This window comes from Rhipicephalus sanguineus, chromosome 4 (genome assembly GCF_013339695.2).
Source record: "Rhipicephalus sanguineus isolate Rsan-2018 chromosome 4, BIME_Rsan_1.4, whole genome shotgun sequence".
In the NCBI taxonomy this organism is placed as follows: Eukaryota; Metazoa; Arthropoda; class Arachnida; order Ixodida; family Ixodidae; genus Rhipicephalus; species Rhipicephalus sanguineus.
In genome coordinates, this window is record NC_051179.1 from 176,008,826 (window position 1) to 176,036,457 (window position 27,632).

The window sequence follows — 27,632 nt, forward strand, 5'->3', positions numbered from 1 at the left end:
GCTTCTTTACCGTGCGCCTAAATAGCGCGCCGTAGTGGAAGGCTCCAGAAATTTGGACTGCCTAGGGCTTCTTTACCGTGCGCCTAAATAGCGCGCCGTAGTGGAAGGCTCCAGAAATTTGGACTGCCTAGGGCTTCTTTACCGTGCGCCTAAATAGCGCGCCGTAGTGGAAGGCTCCAGAAATTTGGACTGCCTAGGGCTTCTTTACCGTGCGCCTAAATAGCGCGCCGTAGTGGAAGGCTCCAGAAATTTGGACTGCCTAGGGCTTCTTTACCGTGCGCCTAAATAGCGCGCCGTAGTGGAAGGCTCCAGAAATTTGGACTGCCTAGGGCTTCTTTACCGTGCGCCTAAATAGCGCGCCGTAGTGGAAGGCTCCAGAAATTCGGACTGCCTAGGGCTTCTTTACCGTGCGTTTAAATAGCAAAGTAAACGGGCCTCTAGGATTTCGCCTCTATGGAATTGCGACCGATGGAGCTTGCCTCGAACGCGCGTCTTTCGGATCAGAAGCTGAGCACCGTAACCATTGAGCCATTGCGGCTGCACCAATAATAGGCAAAGCTATCTGTTGTAAATTTCTTCTTTGCAGTTCGAAAACAAGTGGTCATGAAATAAATTAATTTTCATTAAAGGGGCCCTGCAACACTTTTTCAGCAAGGTCAAAAAGCACTGCCCATCGGTAGTCGAGGCTCCCGGGAACACGCGAGCCAAATAATATAGCGAAGCACGCCGGCTGGAATTTACAATAAATTCTCAAAGTCAGCTGAAAATCGCTCCTTGTTCTCTCGACAATTCATTTATTAGTCCGCAAACTATTGCGTGATCACGAAAGCACCCTCATTATTACGTTCGTTGTTAATTTTGAGTTCAATAAGTAGATAATATGTATGTTTTATTGTGTTATGCCGTTAAAACACCGAACAAACATTAATATAGCACTTCCTGTCTCACCGACAGCTCGTCTGCTTGTAGTTGCGTGGTTGCGTTTTCTTCACCATGCGCAGTGCCGAAATCGTGAATATTTTTGTGCTTTTGACCATCGCCGGTTGCCGTTGAGAGTGGCAGTCGTTCGAGTGTCGCCTCGTCAGCTGGGAACTGCATTGTCGGCACGGTACCGACCGAGGCGGGTGTGCAGCATTTCTCCGATAACAATGCTAGCGCCGGCTAGGTTGGAATACCTGTGTTCACTGTATGGCGACAGTCCCGTTTACTGTCTGTTCAGTATGTCTTCAAGCCGTACCTCGGCGTACCTCGGCGTGGCCGAGGTCTCTTCCCCGTGGCAGTTGCACCCATCCACTTGTTACATTGTTCTGGGCCTCCATTGATTTGTAAGCTTTCAGTTAGTCCCTTTTTGCGAAGCTTGTGCAGTGAACTGTTTCAGGGCTTCACAATGGGGAAGTGTGTATGTGCCCCAATTCTTGTGGTTTTCTTCTGCCAGAGAGGGGCCCAGATTGCGTGGGCAGGTCTTTGATGTTTTAGGAGCTGGCTTGCCAGGTTCTTAAGCTCAAGCAAAGTCCCGCGCCGTAGGCGTAACCTTAGTTCCAGAGGCGACCGCTACAGGCGCAGCTCGCCCGTACGAGAAGTCTTCTTCCTCTTGTTCTTCGAGCGCCTAGATGATGATATTAACGCAGGCAAAACCACATATAGCATAGCCAACTGTAGCATGCGGCGCTTATTCCACTCCGGCGCGTGCTGTAGTTTGATAGCGGACCGCTAGAGGGCCACAACTGCGCGCTTCCTCTCCCTTTCGACAGTCGTCAGTCAGTGCGCTTCCATACTAATAACATGTACGAAGAAGACAAGGCGGCGGAGCGGAAGGCTCGCAAGGCAGCATCACGGGCTCGCTGCCAAGGCCCTGCGATGAGAGCTTGCGAGGCCGCAGAGAGACATCAGCGTCGTGCGGACCCCGAGATACAAGCCCGCGAATCCGAAGCAGCGCGGAAGCGGCGGCAAGAGAACATCGAAGAGGTACGGGCGCGGGATGCAGCGGCCAAGAGCCGAAAGCGGTCGCTACCTGAAGCTGGTGGCGCCGACGAGCGCTCCAAGCGTGATTTCCTTGACCACACGTTCGGCCATAGCTGCAAGGTCAGCGACCGCTTGCGTTCGACAACAGCCTGACCAGAATCCTTATTATAACAACGTGTGACGCCTTTATATGTCAGTAGAGGAATTGTACGGAACATTCTCGGTTTACCCAATTATCTCCGAGACAGCTCCTCAATCATCATTCCCTTCGTGGATATAGTGTCATTTTTTTCAGTCGTGTTGGTCCTACATTCCTTGATGCCGACCAGGCACGGTGACTGTCCACGCATTCGGGTAGGGACTGCTCTCGAATCTGCGGTTGCTGCCCTGGTGGGCCTGATAACACGTTGATAGTTGCCATGGCCTTGCCCGGTTCCTTGACGTGGAGCGTTTCAGGCACTAGAAGATATGGAAAGTGCATGTGCTGAAGCGCTGGCGAGCTTGGAGGCCCCATTGCCAACTTCTAGGTCTTGTGAGTGGTATTGTTTGGTGTTGGGGGTAGCGTTGCGGAGTTCGAAATCTGTGGCATAGAGCCCTGCTCATGGCCGGTATCTGTGTCGGGCGCGTGGCCATCCGCGTCCGCGATGCTGCCTCCGCAGGGGCTCCGGAGAAAAGAGGCTGATTGGCGGAGGGTACAGCTGCACCGTCGGGACGACGTCCTTCCCTAGCTAGGTTGACGAGAGATGGCTGGGTAACGCTAGGCAGACATGATATACGTGTGCCTCCCGCTCCCCCTCCCTCACTCGCGATCTAGTTGAAACTCCACAAAGAGTAAGAAACAGTCTGGCGTCTTTTGCTGTGCGCACGATCAGCATCTGTGTTCTACCGGCGCCACCAAGAGTGTTCAAGTCGTCAGTGTTTCATAATAAATTGCCATACGACAAATGGAACGTTGTGATTAAATAAGAACATCGTGTCACAAGAAGCGCAGGCTCCCTTGGGCATCTAACTGTATTACAACGCGAAACAGGGTCTCATGGGCGTCGTCGTCAAATATTCAAATGTTCTAGGAACTGACGTAGCGTCCGCCAGATCACTGGAGTGCATCTCTTGTATGTATAACTTTTTTTCAATAGCGAGTTCCGTTTATCAAGTATGACTTTTTTGCCTGCATTTTATTCATTCACGGCTTGGAGAGCAGCCGTCTAGCGATGACGCGAGATGCGATTGTCCAGAAATGCCGTGAACGGGTACATAAGAATTTCTGGAAACGAACACTAAGTATCAACATGAAATGCCATTACAGATGCAAAACTCGTGCCTATGTATCGGACGTAGGTAGGCCCTTCGGTGAAAAGCAACAAATGTAATGAATGATTTAGGCGAATCTTTAAAACGTCCACGATCACTCGAACCGGCCTGCTCTCTGCAGTGTAATGTCCAAATGAAAATATATTGATTACCAGCACGCATAAACAATGTCGACAGCTGGGCATGTAGGTGGCAGCAAGAATTAGCCGACAAAAGCTGCAAATAAGGCGAGGGTTTTACTAAGTACGCGAGGCATTAGCAAGATGGCATCGTCATTCAATATACTCCAGATCGTTCACTTCGTGTATGTTCTATGTGTTGTAATTGCCTGAAGTTACTGTGGTCTATCTCTTTCAGTCGCGCAATTATGCGGTACCTGGTTGACATGTATGCGCCCGACCACTCACTCTACCCCAAGGACATCCGCAAGAGAGCCCTCATTGACCAGTTTCTGGATTACGACCTCGGCACATTTTATCGCAGCATCGCCGATTACTTTGTGAGTGACTCTTTCTATGCAGCAAGATTTTGAGTGGTGCCTTGTGAAATTCTGCCTTTATAACTCTGACAGACATCACTAAACAGAAGAGAGTACAAATTGACTTCAGGCATTTTTCAGTTTGAGCAGACGTACCGAATGTAAGGGCAAAGATAAAACGTTGGTTGTTGGCGACTGAACTTTTTGTTTCAGCAGCTGATAACCATGACGGTGCCCTGTAGACACACAATAGAATACCAATAGCAAACAGAACTAGAATAAGCTTGGTATTGCTTTTTCGCTTGTGCTGTTCTTTACTCATCTTCGATCTTCCTTTTTTGCGCTTTCCGTTCTGCGGCGAGCCACGCACACAGCCATTGATACAGTTCTGCTTGATGCAATGTATCCAATAGTTTCTAAGTACGGAAAGCTTAATTTTAATTTCAAGTGGTCTTCTATGAGACGCCCTGCTGTTGCTTTTGTATGAGTGCCCATGGCAGCGTGCATGTTATGTTTTCGCGGCCAGGGGTGCCAACGGTACATGGCAGGTTCTAAAGGTATATACCTCCTAAAAGGCTTAAAGTGGCCCTGAAACACTTTTTGAGCATGGCCAGAAAGCGCTGCCGATCGGTAGTCGAGGCTCCCGAGAACACGCGAGTCAAATATTAAGCGCAGCACGCGGCCGGGATTTGCAATAAATTCTCAGTCAGCTAAACATTGCTCCCTCTTCTCTCGGCAAATGATGCGTTAGTCCACAAATCATTGCGTGTTTGTCCACAGTTCCACTATTGGCTGATTTGAGCGTAGCCATGCACAGCGCTCTTTTAGTAACAGCGGCCGCCGTGAAAGGCCGCCACATGTCCGCGTGCGCGCCCGATCGCAGTGAAAAGGCGCGCGTGTGAAGAAAAAGAAAAGAAAAGAAAACGTGCTCATGGCGCGCGTGACGTACCTCCTTCCCCCGTGCCGTCCCTCCCTGCTTAGCTTCCAGCGCTTTCGTCGCGTCGAGGAAAGAGAGAAAGCAATCTTCGTAACTCCACTCATACTGAACGGATCCTAAAAATGTTTGCAGCGGTTGATTCGGGAGGCAATAAGCTTCTTTAGTGAAGCCATTCCATGGTTATTTGAAAAAGTGTTTCAGGGCCCCTTTTAACAAAATATTGCAATGTAGCGCCAACAGCAAGTGTACTGCTTCCCAATTGTTGTTCTTTTTTTTTGCATAATCGGTAGAGCTCTTTCCTATGCTTTAGTTCAGTTCAAAGTGGGTGAGCATGGCGACGTGGCCTAGTGTTCACAGCCAGCGCCGTCAAAACGCTCGCTTTAAGACCGCGGGGACCACAGTTCAAACCGCGGCCTCGAAAAGAAAGTTTGTTTTGTTTATTTATTTATTTTTTTTGGTGCGCTGGCGCCAGCTGTGGGTAAGCAGGGTTTTTTGTTGGTGAAGAGTATTTTTTGGAACCCCACCCACTACACAGGTCAGTCAATACAAGCTTCGCTTGAAAAACATGACCTATGCTTCCCGCACGTGGTCGGTATTGGCACCGAATGCTTCCCTGGGCACCCGGCTGGTGCCCTGAAGTGCAAAACAGGATGCAGCGTTCTCAGATGACGGGCGAGCGGTAGTTATTTGGGCCTCACGCTCTCGCCCATCTGCCCTGTGCTGCATGATGCGCTGAGTGCGTGCGTCTGTTCAATGGTGTGAACCTTCCCTATCGGAAAAAAACAGCGTTCCAGTGCCTCCCAGTGTCTTTCAGCGCACTGGGTGGCACTGGAAACGCTGTACAGTGTGTCCCAGTGTACTACAGCGCGCTGGGAGGCACTGGGACAGACTGTACAGCGCGGCCAGTGCCTCCCAGTGAGCTGAAAGACGCTGGGAATACTGTATAGTGTGGCCCAGTGTCTTACAGCGCACTGGGAGGCACTGGTCATGCTGTACAGTGTCTGCCTGCGCACTGGGAACACTGGCAGCACATTGGAAAAAACTGGGCGCGCTGGGTGGAATTCATATAAGATTTGGTAATGGCTCGCGAGAAGTCAAAAGAAAAACTTATCGAATATCTTGAAAATATTATTCTATTCTGTGCCCTACACATATCTAGCTTTACTTTAGTAAACGACGGACGTACGTATACACTATAAAGCAATCATCTGCCGAGCGCGCGCGCTTTCTCTGAAGTGTGTGATCGAATGTCGTGAATGTAGTTCATATAACTGCATCGAAAGAACTTATCATTCGCAACACAATATGACGTTAGTATTAGTCTGATAATAACATCAACCTACTCTAGCAGCCAGTCCAGTCCTTCTATATGGCTCGTGTCGCTGAGAGCCGCACGTCACCGGCAACAGTGAGCCAATGTAACGCTCAATCTCGGCGTTTTCAGCTTCTGATACATGTAGTAGAAGGTGCAAATATGGCCTCGCTTGAGTCAGGTATGATTGAAACTGCATTTAAGCGGTTATTAGATTCTTAGTAATTGAATATCTACGTTCATCACAGCGATCGTGGCGCACGGAGCACAACTCTAAGCCTAACGGTCGGTTCGGCTAGGATGAACTACTGCAGCTGTATAGTACGCGGAACGTAAACAAAAAGGACAGAAAATATGTTCAAACGGCTGACGAAAACTAAGTGTTCAGTTTGCAGGTCAGATGCACACTGTTTTTTACATAGGTATGACTAACTGCTTAGCGAGTCAGTGCGATTGCCGCAACACATCTCCGTTTACGCTAATATTTCTTGCAGCAAAACGTGCCAGATAGAAGTTCTGATCCCAGGCAGCACATGACAAACACATTAGCTACCTTCTCTTAGGTTCTCACGAGCACGGAGAGACTGAAAACTGCGTTTCTAAACGAGAAAAATGAAAATACTGGCTACCGCAAGTAGTTATACCATAAAGAAAAAAGCACCCACCTTTCGTCTTTCAGGTGTGGTGCAGCAGTAACGTGTCAGATTCGGGACGTACGGTGCGTCTAGGTGGCGGGTTCGACTCCCGCGCGCTGGTTTTTTTTTTTAGGACTTCTTAGTTGTTGTTTTTTTTTTGGCGCAGTGCTCGCGTTTCAGCCCTAATTACGACCTGGGTATGACCACAGTTTTAAAAAAACGTTCCCTTTGCCGTTCCTTCGAAAACGTAACGAGTTACCGTTACTGTTCTACCGATCCTTAACGGAAAGTTGATGTTCCTCCGTTCCTCCCAAAAGGAACTAGTTCCTGGAACGTCGTTCCGTTCAACACAGTATTTTATATCTTAAAATATCAGATCCACTTAGACATAAAGCGATAAATGGTGACGCGTTTGTTAAGGGGTGTTTTATCATCATCATCATCATCATCATCAGCCTGTCTACGCCCACTGCAGGGCAAAGGCCTCACCGATGTTCCGCCAATCAACCCGGTCCTGTGCTTTCTGCTGCCACGTTATAACTACAAACTTCTTAATCTCATCTACCCACCTAATTTTCTGTCTCCCCCTCACGCGTTTGCCATCTCTTGGAATAAAGTCAGTTACCCTTAACGACCACCGGTTATCCTGCCGACGTGCTACGTGCCCGGCCCATATCCATTTCTTCTTCTTGATTTCAACTATGATGTCCTTAACCCCCGTTTGTTCCCTGACCCACTCTGCTCTCTTCCTGTCTCTTAAGGTTACACCTATCATTTTCCTTTCCATCGCTCGCTGCGTCGTCCTCAATTTAAGTTGAACCTTCTTGTAAGTCTCCAGGTTTCTGCTCCGTAGGTAAGTACCGGTAAGATGCAGCTGTTATATACCTTTCTCTTGAGGGATAGTGGTAGATTACCATTCATGATTTGAGAATGCTTGCCGAATGAGCCCCATCCCATCCTTATTCTTCTAGTTATTTCACTCTCATGGTTCGGCTCCGCGGTTACTACCTGCCCTAAGTAGACGTACTCCTTTACAACTTCCAGTGTCTCTCCACCTATAGCAAAGCGCTGTTCTCTGCCAAGATTGTTCCACATTACTTTAGTTTTATGCATATTAATTTTCAGACCTACTCTTCTACTTTCCGTATCCAGTTCAGTAATCATGAGCTGTAATTCGTCTCCCGCGTTACTCATCAATGCAATGTCATCAGCGAATCGCAGGTTACTGAGATACTCTCCATTAACTCTTATCCTTAATTCTTCCCAATCTAGGGCCCTGAAAACCTCCTGTAAACACGCGGTGAATAACATTGGAGAGATCGTGTCTCCCTGCCGTACGCCCTTCTTTATTGGGATTCTCTCGCTTTCTTTATGGAGGACTATAGTGGCCGTAGAGCCGCTGTAGATTTCTTCCATTATGTTTATGTAGGCTTCGTCGATGCCCTGATTCCGCAGTGCCTGCATGACTGCTGATGTCTCCGCATTAAGGGACAAGGAAGGCAAGGTCACAAACAATATGGATAGAATAGTTGAGGTAGCGGAAGAGTTCTACAGAGATCTGTACAGCAGCCGAGACAGTCAGGATGATAACGTAAGAAGCAGCATTAGCGCAGAGGAATCTGACAGCGCACCAGTATTGACAGGAGAAGTAAAGAAAGCCCTAAAGGGAATGCAAAGAGGCAAAGCAGCTGGTGAGGATCAGGTAACATCAGACCTGTTGAAAGACGGTGGAGAGATTATGTTAGAAAAACTGGCCACCCTGTATACGAAGTGTCTCTCGACGAGGAGGATACCAGAATCTTGGAAGAATGCCAACATCATCTTGATCCATAAGAAAGGGGACGTCAAGGACCTGAAAAATTACAGGCCCATAAGCTTATTGTCCGTTGTCTACAAGCTATTTACAAAAGTAATTGCTAACAGAATTAATACGACATTAGAGTTCAATCAACCAAGGGACCAGGCAGGATTTCGTACAACTTCTCAACCATATTCATACTATCAATCAGGTGATAGAGAAATGCGCGGAATACAACCAACCCCTATACATAGCCTTCATAGATTACGAGAAGGCATTTGACTCGGTGAAGGGGTGTTTTATAGCAGAGCTTTAATGCTGATAGTTATGAGGTTACGCGATCGCATAAACTATCATCATCATTAATGGTCTAGCACGTGCAACGCAATAACTTGGCTGGCGCATGGCCTCTTCGTCCTCTTCTTCTTCTCTGCCCGAACATGTGCGCCCTGCGCGTGCTCTCCCGCTGTGCCGATTTGTCCAACGTTGGATGCAGTAACTCAGATAGGCGAGAGAACGAGTACAGGGAGAGAGAGAAAGAAAGAAAGAGAGAGAGAAAAGTATACATGTGTAGAAAAGAAATTCTTGGTTAAATAAACTTCTTGACGAGACGGGATTCGAACCCGAGTGCCCTGGATCCGAAGGCGAGCATCGTAACCACTCGTCTAACCAGGCACGCCAGCAGCGCAAAACATAGCCTTCTATGATATAGCATAGCGAAGGCGTGGGAAAGGAGTGTGAGGGCGAGGAGGAGAAATGTGACGGTGAGGAAGAGGGAAAAGATGTGGGGAAAATGTAAAGCACAGTGCAGAAAGGAGGCAATGAATACAATTTACAATAGAAAATTGAGCGAGTTGATATTTTCATACTTAGGTTTGTGCAGCACTCACAAAGAGGCACAAGGGACAGAAGAAGTAGAGGCGACAAGCGCTGTCTCTTAACTGAATTTTTATTCCGAAAAACACAAAAAAGTAAACCAGCGCTTGTCGTTAGTACTTCTTCTGTCCCTTGTCCCTTTTTGTGAGCGCTGCAAAAACCTAAGTATGAATCAATACAATGTTCATTGTGGTTGAGTGCGAGGAAGAATGAAATTGAATTTCAGTGCGATGGTAATTGTGTGTTTGTTTTCTTTTGTGAATTTTCCTTAATTTCTAATTGGTCCGAAAAGAGTGTGTTTAGAACAAGAAAGGCTTCCCTATCTCCGAAAAACAAACCTGGCTATGTGCGGGCGCACACACACACACACACACACACACACACACACACACACACACACACACACACACACACACACACACACACACACACACACACACACTTCCTACCTGTTCTATTCAATTCGCGTCTACATTTTGAGTCTACAGCGCCACTCCATGCACAAGTTCAGAAGAATATTTATTCTCTAGACTTGAAAGACTGAGTGTTTTAGGCATGAAAATCGTTCAATTTTGCAGTTGTGCAGGTGAAGCTAAGAATGCTGCTGCACTGTGTGAAATGACGCGATCTTCATTTTTACGTTGTTCGTGCCTGCGCCCAGAAATGATTTGCAGACTAAAGCAATCTGCTTCCACCGACCATTTGCTGTACGATCAATATTATAACGTAGAGCACAACGAAACCGCGCCCCTCATTCAATTAGCCTACTTCTCGAACTTTTACAGAGTAAACTGTGCATTTTCTGTTGTTAGTCTTCATGTAGTTTCTCGAACATTTATTTTGTCCACTGTCGTACGCTGCGAAGCGCCTGATCTGATGACTTGCAAATTCATTTTAGTACTCCTACCTGCTCAAAGGCGAACCCAAGAGTGAGCAGAAGGAAGATACCTTCCGCAACAGCCTACGTTCTTTGGACGCCCTGCTGAGAGACAAGCCCAGCCGTTTCCTGACTGGGCCACAGATGACGCTGGCCGACGTGGCGCTCATGGAGTCCCTCACAGTTCCCGAGGTCAGTAGCTTGCAGTGGCAAAGTACGCTGATCAGAAAGCTGGAAAACTTACTAGTATTAGTAGAACAGATTTAGGAGTAACGAGAAATATAATAATGATAATTGATGGAGTTTTACGTCCTAAAGCCAGGATATGATTATCAGGGACGCTAACGAGGAATACAGTATTAAGTGTCGTAAGTAGTGATGCAAAACTATCGGTAAATGGACTATCGATAGTATCGATAGTTTTTTTTTAAACTATCGATAGTGTAAACAAACTATCGATAGTCCACTCGGTAGTACCATCAGGAATACTACTTAGCGATATTACTGGCACGCGTGTTTACTTCTTTGTTTTGATATATTCGGGTTTCACCAAGAAAGATTGTTCGGAGCGTTTGACCGCGCCGCAATGTTTGAAAAGCTTCGCGATTATTTGAGATCATTTTGTTAAGATTGCGCGCAGGACGCGAATAGTCAAGTTATTCGAGAGCTTACGCGAACATCAGCGATAGCGCTGGAAGTTTCGATGACTGATGTTTTAAAGACGAAGCGTTCCACCAATTATCAGATTACTCGACGGTCGGCGACTGTTCTCGCCGCTATCAGTGTGCAGCCTGTATCGCTTCTACGTTGAGTTTTAATTTTCTGGGCACAAGTTCGCCCAAATAAAGAGCTTTGTATTTCCCAGTCTTTCTGCAGCATTCTTCACCCTCACAGCCACGTGACAAACTATCCTTGGTGGTGCGAATAATGATGATGTTGCTGGCTGGCCATATTGCCAAAATATTTGCGATAGCCTACTATCAGCTTCGCTTAATTTGTGAGCAATTTTCGGCGAGAGAAATAAATTGTATCTGCAGTGAAAATGGCGGAATATGTCCAATAATAAATTCATATTCAAGAGCAACCAGTTACACCTTACGTTTAACAAACTTAGTTCTTGACCATTTTTTTATTTTGGAATAATAAAATGCAATGAAAATTTGAAGCCGCGCAGTTCCAACGCATGTCACGGCTTCCTTCCCACTACAGCTGAACAGTTTTACTTTATGATCATATGTCAGCGAAGACCTCTGCTGAAGAACACAAGCATGTCAACTTTCTTGCCCTTCAGCCTGCTCCTCCGGCTCTACTGTGTACCACGCGCGCGGGGAACCAAGTTTATGCTGCCATGAGTTCACGCCGTTCATTTTATACAATCGATAGTACTTACTATCGATAGAGCTATCGATAGTATTTTTTACCATCGATAGTATCGATAGTACTATCGATAGTTCTGCATCACGAGTCGTAAGGCAATTGTAGCTACATATATATATGTTCTTTTGGCCACTTTGCTTCTAAATGTTTGTTGAGTGCTTACTCTCTAACCGAATTAGACAGCAAAGAGAAAGTATGGTTAGACCACCCGCAATATTCGCATCGTTGACCTCTGCACCAATCACCGTAATGAACTTCTCGTGGAATTTTCGGTCGTGGCACATGCGCCGGTGACACTATGGAATATCAGCCTTCTCAGAGGGGCGCTACCAAGCGTTTATTTTAAAGACCTTCGTCTTGTCGCATGAAAGTAACACGGCGGCCTTTAGTGGCTTAGTCATATTTGGATAACATATTTATATTCTGATGAAGCTCGGACCCCGAGCGAAACGTAAATAAAAATTGCTTCGCACGCGCGTCGGTTTGATGTTCCTGTGAATATTTCACCGGACCAAGAACCCCTTTGTTGTCGTGGTATATATATATATATATATATGTATATATATATATATATATATATATATATATATATATATATATATATATATATATAGTAGTGGGAAAAGAATCACGCGGACCCCGATAGAATAAGGAATGAAGAAAAACTATTTTCACTAACGTTTCGTCTGGTGGACCAGACTTTGACTTTGACAAAGCCTGGTCCACCAGACGAAACGTTAGTGAAAATATACAGTGCCGAATCAACGAAAGTCGTAGTTTCTTTCTTCATTCCTTATATATATATATATATATATATATATATATATATATATATATATATATATATATATATATATATATATATATATATATATATATATATATATTGTGAGCATTCTTCATACTCGTCATCTTCTCACCTGTAAATACTTATCATCACCGCTTGAGCCTGAGCCCCACTGCTCAGACCCAAGCGGTGGTGATAACTATTTACAGGTGAGAAGATGACGAGTATGAAGAATGCTGAAGAAGGTCTGAACGTTGTCTCACAATATATATACTAGCGTCTCCCACAGACACCCCTGCAGAAAGGACCGTGCTCGTACCGAAATAATCGTGTTTCAGTCTTTAAGTAACAACGCTTCTTCGTACGCGACATGTATTATATAGCGTAGCTTCTTACCCAACCAGAGAAATTTCTGTCAAGTGTTCACGCTTCAGGCATCTCTATTGAGTGCTGTTTCACGTGCAATGTCAGACACTGACAGAAATAATTGGTAACTCCTACTTTTCTAATGTGGAGCATTACCGAAGATAATCAGCAAAATAGAGCTATGTAGTTGCAATTTGTATATAACTGTATCTAGCAGTACGAGCTAAATCAATTATTATCGAACTGCCTCATGCTGGGCGTGCAGTTATACTGGTTTGGATAACATATATAGAGCCAGTCGTCGAGCATCCAAGAAAGCCGTCTTCACAGCTAACCAACAAATAGACTCTGTGCTAACGCAGCTTTGACCATTTTTGAAGGTTGGCTGAGCCGCACATCTTTATCTTCGTGCTTTGCCGAAATCACACAGCGACCAAAGATTGTAGCGCAGCCACAATCGTTACAGTGAACAAACAAGTGGCTATCCCGGTTATTCTTCACAATATAAGCATGCCCTGTTAAGTGGCCATTTAAACACCTTCCTGTACGACCGATGTAGTGTTTACCACAAAGTACCTCTTACGACGTCTCTTGGAGCACCGAACGGCCGAATCACAATTTCCGTTTCTCAAGCGACGTAACTTAATAAGCTTAGAATAAGTACTGAAATGACAACAAGTGACATACTCGCGTGGCTGTTGCAAAATAAGCTAACTTCGTAATTTGTACTGTGTCATATGATGACACGATGAAGTAAAGGAGTTTTCCGAGGCTCGCTTCTTTATGTGACACAGCCTGAATGAAAACCAGCAGATAATGAATCCGAAGGTCGCAGGTTCACTATCTGCCGGCAGCAAGTTGTCTTTTCGCCCACTTTACTTTCTTCACATCTGTATCACAATTACGTTACGTTACACTTGAAACAGTGCAATTAACGTTCCCCATACGTTCCTTGGCTACGTTATCTCCTGGTTTTCCTTAATAATGACACAATAGTGTTGTGTGAGAATACGTTTTGCAATGAAATGCCATGACAACGGCGCCGATGCTGCTAAAGGAGTACTAGCGGTGGCCACAATTATCACATACCAATACATATAACTCAAGGCAAAAAAGGGGAAAAGAATATTGAGCAGTTAAAAAATGTGGCTTCCACAAGCTGCGTAAGAGGAGCAGTGTCTTCAATTAATACAATGTAAAAAATTACTTATAATGATATCGTATGTTAATACATATGTAGTTCTTCCATTGTGATTTACTTCTAGATGAACTCATATATTATGCTAAGCCACTAACGGAATTAAATGTTACACTAGTGATTGTGGTTGCGCTCGGTTGTTGCTTGCTTCAGAAAATAATTTAATCTCTTCTGAATATTTCACAGAGGAAATTCACATTCTTTCACATCATTGAATAGCAGATGGAAACGTGATGTACGTGAAAGCGCTTATTAGGTAAGCGACAGTAAAATACAAAAAACAAAAAGAAAAACAATTTTCCTCTCTACCGTCTTATCAGAATGTATTACGCATTTATTCACTGTGACAATTACTGCATAGCGATCTATAGTTGAAAATACAGGACTCATTTGTCAACACTGTTCTTTACACTCAAAAAAGACAAGAGCTCTTAGCAAAATGGCACCCCACAATACGCATTCTACTATTGCAAATTTATCTGAAACCCTGCGCATACTCAACGTTTAAGATTTTACAACAAAGAATATCTTTGATCATGCATCAAAAAGACGAAAAAATTTGTGGCGAAGGGGCATATAGGCCAGGGTATTCGGCTTCACTAACCTGAAACATGGGAGGGGCGAAGCATGCAGTGTGCGCCGGTGTCTCCCTCAGGAAAAAGCGCGCCGTTCGCTCTCTCTCGCCACACGGCGCGCGCTGAGGCGGTGGCGCCTCCTCTCGCGGTTACGTGCTGTGCCAAACTCACGTGTCGGCCAACTTATCGACGTGTACGACGGTGTTGTGGCTGACGACCCCGCACGCCTTTCGCGCTGGCCACTCCCTCACCGTCGAGTGCCCCTTCGAGTGAACTTGCACCTGCCGGGCATTCGATCCAAACGCCACACCCCCATCAGTGTCATTGCTCAGGAGGCCGCGGCGCGGATGTATGAGGACCTGGCCGGGAGGACGCAGGTGTTCACCGATGGGTCCGTCCTGCAGGATCGCTCAGCCACGGCCGCCTGCATAGCCCCTCAGCTCAGCTCGGAACGACAGTGCCGCTTGCGATACTGTGCATCCTCAACAACAGCTGAGCTAGTCGGGCTCCAGCTGGCTGCAGACCTCCTGCGCAATTCGCCGGCCGTCACGAGCGCAGCAGTCTTCTGCGACTCGAAACCTGCCCTCCGCCAGCTCGCGAGGGAAGAACGAGGCCCCCTTCTTGCTCAGCGTGCCGCTCTCAGCCTGCTGGCCCTCCAGGAACGAGGCTGTGATGTGGTCCTTCAGTGGCTCCCTTCACACGTCGGCATCGCGGGCAACGAAGCTGCAGACGAACTCGCAAAACGAGCACACTCCGCCGAGACTTCGCTGATGGATTACGCCAGTTCGTTCGACTCGGCACGCAACAACCTTCGCCGGGAGCTGGTGCGCGAGCATCCTGACGCACGGGTCGCCGCCGGACACCCCCCTCCTCCCATCCCAGCCACTGGTTTCACTCGCCGCGAGCGCGCGCTTCTTCTTGCCCTGAGGACCGGTTCTGTGTGGCCCGCGGAACGCAGGCATCGTCTTCGGGGCGCCGCTGCACCGAACTGCACCGATTGCGGCGCGATCGAAACCCTGTGCCACCTATTGTTTGACTGTCCTTCTCTCAACACTGCGCGGAAGCGGCTTGCCATGAAGTACCGCCTCGTCGGACTGCCGTGTGCGACCCTACAGGACTTGCTCCATCCCACCGGCCACGTGCACCGTCGCCGATCAGCCCTTGCGGCCCTACTCGCTTTTCTCGAGGATGCCGACCTAGTCGAACGAATTTTCTAGCCGCTCACCACGGTGACTCGGACGCCCGTTCTCCTGCCCCCCCCCCCACCCCCTCACTGTTTTTTTCCACTCATACCTTTCTTTTTCTTCTTTTACCATACTCTTTTCACTCTCACTGTCCCTTTAATGCCCAATCCCCCGTCAGTGTATCGGTTGAGGTGTCCTCACTTGAGAGACAGTTATTGTGCACTCCACACCAAATTTCCATTTTCATTTCCTTCTTCCCTTTAGGAATCCCCCCCCCCCCCCCCCCCCGCTCTCTTGCGCTCAAGCAAACGGACCGACGACGATGCACGCCGCGACAGCAGACGACGATGCACGCCGACACGCCGAGACCCTAAGGTGCTTCGCCCCTAAAATTTAGGGAGACATTCGACTCTGTGAAGGTGGATGACCAGCGAAGTTATTTAGCACACGGCACAGAGGTGATACGGAATTACGAACCACAGCCGATCGCACACCCTGAAGCTAAATCCGAAATGTCTGTCCAGAAATTCCCTTGTGACTGTAGCGAGTGCTTCTTTAAACTTTTGGACCCGAATTTTCGACGACCAAAGATCGCGACAGCGAATCCCCGCCGCAGCGGCTGCATTTTCGATGGAGGCGAAAATGCTAGATGCCCGTGTGCTTAGATTTAGGTGCACGTTAAAGAACCCCAGGTGGTCTGCATTTCCGGAGCACTCCGCTATGACGTCGCTCATAATCATATTGGGGTTTTGGGACGTTAAACACTACCAATTATCAGCCTTTAAATTTTTTGCATTTGAGCAGCATGCGGCTTTTTGCCATGACATGCGTCCTCTTTGCTGGCTTGCCGTATGCGCTAGGCGTTTTGTTCGCAATGCTGAATTTTTAGTGGACCAGTGGTTAGTAGTGGTGTTTTCTCAATTTGTGTTGCACATAGCTGCACACGAAGGGTCAAACTGTCTAGCCATATAAAGCTTCCGCATAAACCTCGGCTTGTAAACTCATATAGTAATGCCATATAAAACTCGTGTTGGCAACAGACTCGCTTCACCCTTCACTTAGCACTGTCTTTTTTGATTGCCTAAGGTAATCACTCGAGTTTACATTCGAGTTAACACTCGTTATACACTCGTGTTTACATGCACGTGAGTGAGGAAGCGGCTTGATAGTAGCCCAACGATTCTAAGCGCATCACATACATCTCTGAAAGCGTTAAAACACTAGTTGACAGTGCGCAGAACTGCGAATTTTCGCAGCCATCCTCACCTTTCTTTCGCTCTGTACGCGTGTCTGATTAGGCCCAAAGAAAATTTTTAGAACATTATGTGAAATTCTTGGGTGAAATTTTGTGAATTGCTGTATTTTGTTATTTACTTCAGCTACGCTGTATTTATGTGATTACCCAGTATAGAATGGTAGCTGCCAATGAAGTGGTTTAACAGGGAACCTTTTAAGACTGTCGCTAACTTGTGCTCCGTTATAAAGAAAGTATGATGATCTTGAACCGGCACGCGCTTTGTTCATTCTCTTCACAGAGAAGCGCAAAGCTCCTCAGGTGGCTATGTGTCACGGGAATAGACCTTTTTCAAGCAATCCCAGAACCTCCCGCGGGCGCGCGAAGCACTACGGGAAAAGTGTGTACGGCGAGTACGCCGGTTGTTCCGTCGCTCGCTGCTCGTTGGCGCCGTGGGAGCACCGAACGAAAAAAAAAAACGCGTCGCCGCTGGTTGACTATTATTAAATCCTAAATACTACACATGTCTGAACGCACCTGCATGTATCTCTACGCATGAAATGCGAAAGGAATGATGCAGTCAGTGTAGGTACTACCGAGCGGATGTATACGCCTCGTGCACAGCCTATAGAGGCGCCACTGATAGCCACCTAGCGGGCGCCGCCGACAGTACGTGCGGGAAGCCGAGCAGACGACAGCGCTTTGTACAGCTTTGCTGTGAGGAGATGAATGAAGTTCGCGGCTGCTATTTCCCCTTCGTGCGGGTGCCAGCCAACTAATTCTGCACTAACAGCTGCAGGAAAGGCGCGGGCCTCTACGAAGTGGACTTGTGCACGATGTTTGTCACGAACGAGCGCTTAACTAAGCGCACGTCGCCGATTTCGAACGACGGCATGAAAGCCTGGCGCCAACGGTTCGTGCGCGACAGAGCGCGCGCCTCGAAAAAACAAGTATAAAAAGGCGCCGGGAGCGCGCCCGCGCGCCTCTTACCCTCTCCGCAGAAGGCGCCACCGACACAGCCAACGAACGCGAAAGATCGGGATATTCGAGAAAGCAAAGCCGAGTAGGGATGGTCGATTAAAATTTTTAATCGATTAATCGTTAATCGATTTAGCCTTTAATCGATGAATTGCTTTCGGTGGAATCTTTTAATCGATTAATCGACATTTTTAATGGGTGCTTTAAAACCGATATATCTTTGTTTGAGAGGCATCGTCCGTGTTTAATATGGGCCCAAATCTTTTCATTAGACGCGCTGACGATCCAAAATTCCCACTTTCGAAAGTGTCGACGACGGGCGCCTTGTGTGCAGTGTGCGAAAATTCACACTTTCGCACACTGGACACAAGGGACCCGTCGTCGTTGGTTGATGTCGAGGATTCAAGCATCTGTGGCTATCATCCCTGGACTATTCGGCAGCAGGTCGCATTTTCTCGAAGCCTGCCTACTCGAGCTCATCGAAACCGGAGGCGCGTTAGGGGACCACACTGGTTGGAAAGTCGCAGTTGAAACATGCAGTGTGGCGGAGGGTGAGGAAATCCCGAGAAAGGTAAAAGAAAGACGAGGAGAAATTAAATAAGACGCTCGCTCTAGTAAGCAAGTCATCTTTTCTCGGTTTGTTGGTTAGATATTGTGGAAGCCCTACATAATACTATAATTGCCGACTGACGCGATCTTTTTCTTGAGGTCACCTATGCAGAGATTACACAGAAATATACTGGCCTCAAACAGATCATCCGTACAGGCAAGTGCGGGAAATAGAAGGAAAGAAGATGACATTTAGGGGCTTTTTTTCTTTGTTAGACACAATATAAATTAGAACTAAGAGACAATATTGCCAAGAAAAAGTATAGGGGGTGTTATTTGTAATAATTGGGATATAAATCTGAAGAAAGTGAAGTGGACGGAAAAATAAGTTGTCGCCGGAAGGGACCGAACCTGCGATTTTCGAATTACTTTTAGGGGCTCGTTTTTCTTTGTTAGACACAATGTTAATTAGAACTAACAGACAATAATGCGAAGTAAAGTATAGGGGATGTTAAGGGTGTATGACAAAGAAAAACGAGCCCTTAAAAGTCACCTTCTTTCCCTCATTCATAGCGAGGGTCTCGTTCTGGCAGACTTGGTGCCTTCAGGTAGTATGCGAGGGATTATTGGTCAGCTGCCAGCTCGTAAAAAAAGGTCACTTGCTACGTGACGCCAAAAGGCAGAAAAAGGGTGTTCCACACTCGCCGCCATGACTGTGATCGGCGCTGACTAACACTCCTAGGTTTAAATGCACATGTGTACCCTATGAAGTGGACGGGGTATGACCGCCGCCGTAGCTCAGTGGTAGAGCATCGGACGCGTTATTCGAAGGTCGCAAGTTCGGTTCCTGCCGGCGGCAAGTTATCTTTTCGTCCACTTTACTTTCTTCACATTGATATCCCAATTATTACAAATAACATCCTCTATACTTTCCTTGGCATTATTGTCTGATAGTTCTAATTAATATTGCGGGGAATACAGTGACATGAGTTTCTGCCTCCCGGCCAGAAAAAAACAGCAGCTGCGCCAGTATACTCCGCAGGTTTCACCTGATCTTTGCCGTAACACGGCGCCACTCACACCGTTTCAATTGTGCGTACATCCTGAACTGTGAGCGCTATCTAGTGTACCAGACATCACAACATAAATTGCGCGACTGTCCTTTCTTGTCACAGCAGAAGACGGGGGCCTCTAGCTGGAAGCTGTATTTCTCCCTAAATATGCGACCATACAGTATTACTAAGTGCTACAAGGTCACTTCTTCAATAGTAATGCACTGGATGCTAGACGTTCGGGAAACCGACGCGTAAAGTTGCGGATTGCATAAAGGGTCTATAAGGGCCTTTTCACAATTCGCGAGTGCGCATTCCTGCACTACATTTTCTCTCAACTAATGGCAGCAACTTTCGTGCTTCAAGAGAAGACGAGGTCGTAATTGCACGTGCTGGCGTTTGTCTATTATGCGTGTTCGTGTCAAGAGAGCCGAGTTTACACTTTCCGCGTCCCAGCGCAAGCAAACCACGCTTGAACACTCTGTTTGAAGAAGTGACTAGCTGCCATTAATTGGGCTGACTGCATCGTAGGAAAGTTAGCTCAACAGTTATGAAAATGGTATATATACCTTATAAGACGGACAGTTGGGCTAGTTGGTATACAGCAAATAAAATATGGTTACTAGCGTCGTCGTCCTCTTTACGCTAGCAAATGTATCTTATTATGTATATACGGACTACCTAATCATCTCCCCATCATCGTACTTCATCACTCTTTTTGCCCCGTTGCGTTTTCCCCGGTGCAGACTAGCAGGCAGGGGCGTACTAGCTCAGGCCACCCTCTCTGCCTTATAATACATTTTCTCTCTGTTTCATTGGTAAACAATATTTTATTTGCTAAAGAGTCAAACAGAACGGCACAAAGAACCAGTGAGTAAATAAGCAGCGCATATTACAATGCCGCACTTACACAAGAAACGAGTCAAATCTGAGGGTTGAATAAAATACAAAGAAAGTTGCGATTGACACTACAGGTGACGAAAAGTACTCGTTTACCAAATGTAAGCAGACATACGTTTATGCGGCAACACGATGAAACAGCGATGAAACAAAATAAGCTACAATACGATGCGCTGGCACGTATGAAATTTACAGAAAAGAAAGAACTTCTCTCTTGAAAGTTGGCGAATCCACATGCTGCTTACTTTCTCAACAGTCCCCTTTTTTGTTTTGTTTCATGGGGTTGCTGCTTCGAACCACATGCTTTTTTCTACTGAGCGAAGAAATGTCAGTTGCCCGAGATGCTCGGGCGACAACCGACACCTCCTTTGGGTCGCCACACATCCAGCATGCGAAAAAACGTGCTCGGATGCTACTGACGTTGCAGGAATTGGCGAACACTCCATTGCAACGTCAAACACATGATCTAGGCCTGTTCGCATGCTGTGCCAAGTCTCAAGTAGGTTCGGATTGGTGCGGGGATCGACTACAGGGTTACTATAGTATGTCTTGAACTGAGAAGGCATTTAGTTTATCGGATCGTACTCCAGTGCAACGCAATTGCGTAGAAGTGCGTGATCGACGGCATCTCAAAGAGAACCAGAAAAAGTAGTTGTATTCGGCTTTGCAACTTCCTGCGTCTAAGGATAGCGTTCAGGGTCTGCGTCTCAGGATAGCGCGCCTCGCAGTCATGCGCTCCGGCCAAGGGGCGAGGTTGGGGGCGGGAGTGGGGGATGCCGTAATAGATTAATCGAATAGTTTTAATCAATTAATCTGATTAATCGAAAGGCACAAATCGATTATGATTAATCGATTAATTGTGGACCTTTAATCGATTAATCGTTCATCGATTTTACCATCCCTAAAGCCGAGCTAGCCGAGCCAGCGGCGCCGTCTGATTCCGCAGACGAATCGGTGAGAGGATCTCGCCCTTTCCCTAGCTTTCGCTGTGCTACGCAGAGACGAATCATACGCACTTTCCTGAACCCAGGCGCGAGCCGATACAGGCAATTGATGCAAGCGCGGCAAGCGCGCGGGGTCAGAGTCAGACAGTGAGGAGTTAGTCGGCGATGAAGTTATGTCGTTCTAGTGATAGCATCGTTCGCTCGACCGCAGAAGACGTGTTGTTTGATGATCTAGTGCTGTGAGTTAAGTATCAAGAGATGACAGTGACAAGTTTTGAAGAGGGTCGCCGAAAAGACATGTGATGACCGACTGCGGAGGAGAACAAACGTCCGCGTGGAGTGAATCGTCATGCCGGTGAATATCAAAGGTGCGTCGCGCAGACCAGCGTAACAAGATCCAGCTATTAGGTGCAGCTCGTGGTGATCATCCGCTTTGTTTTGTTTACAAAGGTGACGTCTCAATCACTTCTTGTTCTTTCTGAAGTCAACCATTGCTGCATTTCTGTTTCTGTAAATAATAAATATAGAACTCAGCTTGTAATAGCGCGGTACATGTACCGCGCTAGTACAAGCTAAGTTCATGGATGACCAACTCGCCCGAACTACAACACTTCTGAAATATAGAACGTTTGAGCGAAGTGCCCTGCACGGCGGTCGAACCGAACCAACGCATACTCTGGCTGATAACGTTGGTCGTCTACCAGTGTCAACATGATCGAGTGCATCCAGCGAGCACCGATATGGCAGAACGAAAGCATTAGAACAAGAAGCGACGTGTTAACTCGCACAAATGACGAAGCGGCTCGTCTTTGCCAATGAACAGCGGCGATCCATTGCTTCCGTCGCTCTTGCTCAGGAAGCCTTGCGGTAAGTGAGTAAAACCGTGTTCCGGGCGCGTTTTTGTAGGTTTTTGAGCACTCCACAGCAATTGTTATTCGACATCCCTTGAAGTTTCGGCCACCACACATACGACGAACGTTGCTTATTTCACTACGGAAACGTGAACAACGCGGAAACACACGTACAACGACGTAGGAAACCACCGCGGCCGTCTGCTTGCTTTCCCGAGAGCAATGATTGAGTTCGCCGCCTATGGCGCTTCCGTCGGCGCGCACTAGGCGTATACCGGATGTAGCAGTTGAACGGCATGCGAGTTTTCACATGCAGATACTTGCAGTCAAAACGTGCTATCGTGAGCAATGTGAGCTGGAACACCGAATTCGTATTTGCTCAATGATTACTTGTTCACAAGCCGCTATGCCATTGAATGCCATAGCGGCTCGTGATCGGGTGTAACCAAACTGTAGAGAGGTGTTACCGTGTTCAGGTATACAGATGTTTATTTGATTTTAATTGAAAAGTCAGGCACTGTAAAAAGGAGTGAGCACATTCTAAACGTGTTTAAAGGAAAAGGGAAGGGACTACAATTCACTTGCGAGATGCCTTACTTTGATAATTTGCAGTTTCTTGATACATGCTTTTACGTTTCACTGCGGAGCATGTTTCCGGGAAGTATAGCCCGCGTTCAGCGAAATCGGTGTTTAATTTCGCGTCAGTGCATCCGAATATTGTTGAACGAGGAATTGTGATGCCATGATTACGCACGGCATTGGGAAAAAGTTTGCGCGCATAAGATGAGCAGTAGTTTCCAGCTGCAAAGTGATCAAAGAGGAGCTATATCCTGCGTATCGTTGTATCGGTTCGCGAAAATCTGTTCGCATGGCAAAGAAAGATTAACACGGACATCCTCCATTCGTAAATAATGAAGAAACTAGAAATATTGCAGTTATTCCACATATGTATAAGAAGTCGCATGGCCTGAAGGACGTAGGAAAGCGATGTGGGGGTGAAGGTTGTGGCATTAAGGTCGCAGGGGCCTGCGGTGGGCAAAGAAAAACGCGGTCAGAGGCGTGCCAATTGTTTTATAAATTGTGTAGGAGTTAACCGCAAATTTCACTTTCTTGTGGCCACATGTACATCGGTCAGAATGGTCGATGTATTATCACGCGCCTCAGCGAGCATCGAAATTCACTGAATGGAGCCGTCTCATCTCGCATCGCTATGTCAGTGATGAAAATGTAATCCCATCTTCGAAAGCACAGCATTTTTGTACCATTAACCTAATCGGACAGCGCGAGAAATTTCGGAGGCATATCATGTCAGAAATAACGCCACACTTTGTGTCAGTCAACCTTCTCAGTCGTTAACGACAAGACAAGGAATTCAGCTTTATTAATAGACTGTAAGCACGCGCCTTGGTTGTTTGACTTTATGTGCCTCTTTATGAGACGCGTGACGCACTCCCATTTTTGTATATATGCTTTTTTTTCACGCGTCCAATAAACTTTCAGTTGTGTGTGAGCGCTGGTTTGTGCATTTCCTTCCTTGTACTGATCCTTTCTTTTTTAGCTCTAAGTATTATTCCAATCTGTGGTTATAGCACCAACAAAGGTTAGTAAGCACTTATCGTTCGTTACATATATGGTGCGAGCGACACAATGAATGTATCTCATTTCCCCAAATGCTGACTACACCTTCTAGTGTACTGTTTAAATATCAGAACCTCACACTGTACTCGTCGGCAGTGTCGATGGACGTTGATTCCAAATGCACCCGCGAATCATAGACCGCTCCTGCACTTCATAGGCAACCTAGCTTTTTTTTTTTTCATTTACGCCGTAAAGCGCACTGGCGCCAAAAAAATATACAAAAGGTGGCGCTTCTGAGCCGCTCAACTGGTCCAACAGTGGGACAGATGGAAATCGTCGCGAGGCCGTCACAGCTAAACACTGAAGTTCGTGATTGAATTGCGCATTAAACTATTGCACCTTGCCAAATTCACGTGTGTCTAAGAAGTCCTAGCACGGCGCAAGTGGGAAGCTATAGCGCGAGGCCCGCGCGCTCGTCGCGGCGGCTGCTGCGGCGTACACACATTTCCCATGAGCGCTTGCGCGCCCGTTGGTGGCGCTCGTGGGCTTGAAAAAGGTCTATTGGGGAAGCCCCACTACGGTGTACAGTAGGTGCGAGTGTCACACGAAAAGGAACACGTGAAAAAGAGAGAGAAAGAAGGAGATAGAAGAAAGACACAGAAATTAGAGAGTAAGAGAGATATAAAGAGAGGGAGAGAAAGAAAGCGATAGAACGACAGAGGAAAGTAAAAGCAGAGAAATAAAGGGAACAAAGACATAAAATGCTAGGAAGACCTATAAAGAAAGCGAAATAGATAAAAACAGACACCAAATGGCGAGCAAAGACAAAAATAGAAACAAGGACAGAAATAAAAAAAGCAGAAAGAGATAGAAAGAAAGATTGAGAGATAAAGACAGCGAGCGAAAGAGAAAAATAGAGAGAAATGAAGTGACTAAAGACGTAAAAAGATAGAAAGGAGGAGACACGAATGAATAGAAAGAAACGGAGAGCAAGACGGAAAGAGAAAGAAAGACAGAAATAAAGAGAAGCAACAAAAAGAGAGAGAGAAAGAAGCATAGAGAGAGAAAAAGAAAGGGTAGGAAGGGAAATAAATACAGAAAGAGCGAGAAAGAGTAAGGAATCGATAGAGAGAGAAAGAAAGAAATAGAAGGGAACACATACAGAGAAGAGATACAAGAAACAAAACTAAAGATAACGAAAGTGAAGCAAGATAGAACAAAAGTAACGAGAAAGATGGAAGGCCACCCAGCTGCACTCTTCCTTCAGGCTTAGCATCACTAGCGCGGAGCTGCCATAATTTTTTTTTCTCAAACGGAAACAAAGAGGAAAGCGATTTCTTTCGTATTAGTAAATTACTCTTTCACAATACCAAAACCACAACTCTTACCGCGAGAAGACGCTTGGAAAGCGACAAAACGCGCAACGCAAAAAAAAAAAAATGCGGGTGGCGACGTCACATTGAAATTTCCGTACAAATCGCCATGACGTCATAGATATTGACGGCGTCGGAAGGCCTACGTAGTTCAAATCGGTAAAAATGAAGTAGATTGTGTTCTAAGAGGCCAGAGGCTTAACATACCAAGTTTGAATGAATTCCGTTGAGTCAACGTCACCGAAATACAAAAAACACACTTCGAAATCTGTGACTCTTCGCGTGGAGATTACGGCGCGAGATTTAAGAATGAAACTGTGACCTTCATTCTCTGGTTTATCAATTAGCCTGTGGTGGTGAAATTAACGACATTAGTGCTTTCAGCGTTCACTTTATTCACCTAAACCGATTCATTGTTCAACTTCAGTGACCCTTTAATAGCAGTTGGTTTGGACCCTTTAGCGAAATTGTTAGGATCAAATATACTTTGTAACTGTATGTCACCTGTAAAACAAATTTCAAGCTGTTCAAAATATCGCCGACGTTTGCGTATGCTGCCCTCCTAACGTTTTTATACCACCCCCCCCCCCCCGGACATACAAACACTATTGCTCTAGAGGTACTGAAGCATTGGTCTTTAAATGACTTTAGAAGATATAAGTGTATGCATTTATTCTTTCCCTGCAGACGATGAACTATGACCTATCATCCTTCCCAAGCGTTAAGGCGTGGTACGAGTGGATGCAGGCAAAACTCTACACGGTCAACGAAATCAACGTAGAAGGCATTGCACAGTTCCGGGCTTGCATCGGCATGCAGTGAAGGGATGACCCTGCGCCCTGTTTCCGTGAAAATGTATTGCTGTTTTTTGAGAAAGTGGTTCCTAATAAAGTTTATTTAGATCTCGTAAGAGAACTTACAGTTTCTTCCTCAGCATTGAACGCATGGAAGCGCTTATGTCTCATCATAACAGCACCAGGACGCCTACAAACATTGAATGCTAGGACGGATAAACTGGCAGAATCTCGTAAGCATATAATATATTCAACAAAGATTATAAGATTGGTCGCTGTTTCACAGTATACGCTATTGTAACAACGACGGCTCATGTCTTCGATGGAAGAAGGAAAAAAGTCAGTTTCGCCGCAAAGCCGATGCAGTGAGCGCGATAGCAACAAATTGGAAGGTTATACAAAGTAAGACTAGCAGCTAACTCCTATGGCGTGCTACTTGGTGCGACGCAATAAAACGCTGGCGTAACGAAATGCGACCGGCTTCAATGCAAACGTTGCGACGAGAACACAACACGTACAAATGTATGAGCCGCCTGCTGGTCCCTGTGAAACTACGGCGCGCGTGACCACGAGCGACGACGCCCAGCCAGTCAAAGTACGCAGTCTCTGCGGAAGCCATGCATCCCGTCTGTCTCCGCTTCCACGCAATGCGCATTTCGCGCGACGGAGACGGCCGGCTCGTTTCATCTCAGCTCGAGCCACGGTCGCAGCCTTCGCACGCTTTCACTCGCACATTGAACACACGAGGTGCGGGGAGACGTTATCAATTTAGACTTCATACAGAACCTCATGGCGGCACCACCACCGCCGGCACACATGCGTCAGAATTCCTCATATAATTGCTGTTGAAATAAAATACTTTTAAAGACTCGTGTTACATCCCGGCCGTGCCAGTCGCATTTTGATGGAGGTGAAAGGCTAGGTGCCTGTATGCTTAGAATTCAGGTGCACGTTACACAACCACAGCTGGTCGATATTATCGGAGCCCTCCATTACGGCGTGCCTCATCATCATATCGGGGGTTCGTCATGTAAACCGCTAGGGATTATCAGCATTAAATATAAGGTTTTATTATTTGACGGCCTGTCACGAAGTCCACGCTTTTGGTGTTGGCACTCAGGCTTGCTGAATTGGCGGTGTCATTCGCCGTTATATGAATATAAGTGGTGGTCGTATGGCACACAAGACCTAGCTCAGAGGCTGATCATGTCTCAGAGTAGCGCGTCCCCTTTTGCCCGCATATAGGACAGGTCGATGTTGGCCCCTGATACCACGTTCTAGTACATCTATTTGTAGCGAGATGGGACACATTGTAAATACTTTTAAAAATGAGCAGCCTGTAAGTGCGCTGTATATATATTCCGGTTTCTGCAGATGGGCAGGATTGAATAAAATGAAACGAGGAAAAAAGAATAAGAAGCGGTGTACTTGTGTACAAAATGCGCGGGTCAACTATATCGACGGATGCTCTCTAAACGTACGCTTTCATTTAAGAAGACAGATTTTGAATTTAAGAAACAAACTTTTGGCACGTTCAGCTCTCGAGCTCAACAGAGCCAGCAAAGTGGCGATTTAAGATATTGCAGCCTTCCCTCATGAAAGGCTCGACGCTGCGAAAGAAAACCGCAACACGGTAGCGATAACACCAACAAGGCAAGTGAGGTAAGTGGTGTCACCGATCGAACGGTCCTGGTTCTGTCCTTATA

The 27,632-nt window shown here is 46.5% G+C and overlaps 1 protein-coding gene across 2 annotated transcripts in view; it reads left to right on the forward strand.

Moving 5' to 3' along the window:
• Positions 1-26,033, forward strand: part of LOC119390912 (glutathione S-transferase D7) — a 77,077-nt gene extending 51,044 nt beyond the window's left edge. For both annotated transcript variants that reach the window (XM_037658619.2, XM_037658618.2), the window contains exons 4-6: positions 3,631-3,772; positions 10,208-10,378; positions 25,820-26,033. In XM_037658619.2, the coding sequence (XP_037514547.1) occupies positions 3,631-3,772; positions 10,208-10,378; positions 25,820-25,954 (448 nt within the window). In that variant the 3' untranslated portion in view covers positions 25,955-26,033. The remainder of the gene's footprint in view (positions 1-3,630; positions 3,773-10,207; positions 10,379-25,819) is intronic.
• The last annotated feature ends 1,599 nt before the right edge of the window (positions 26,034-27,632 follow it).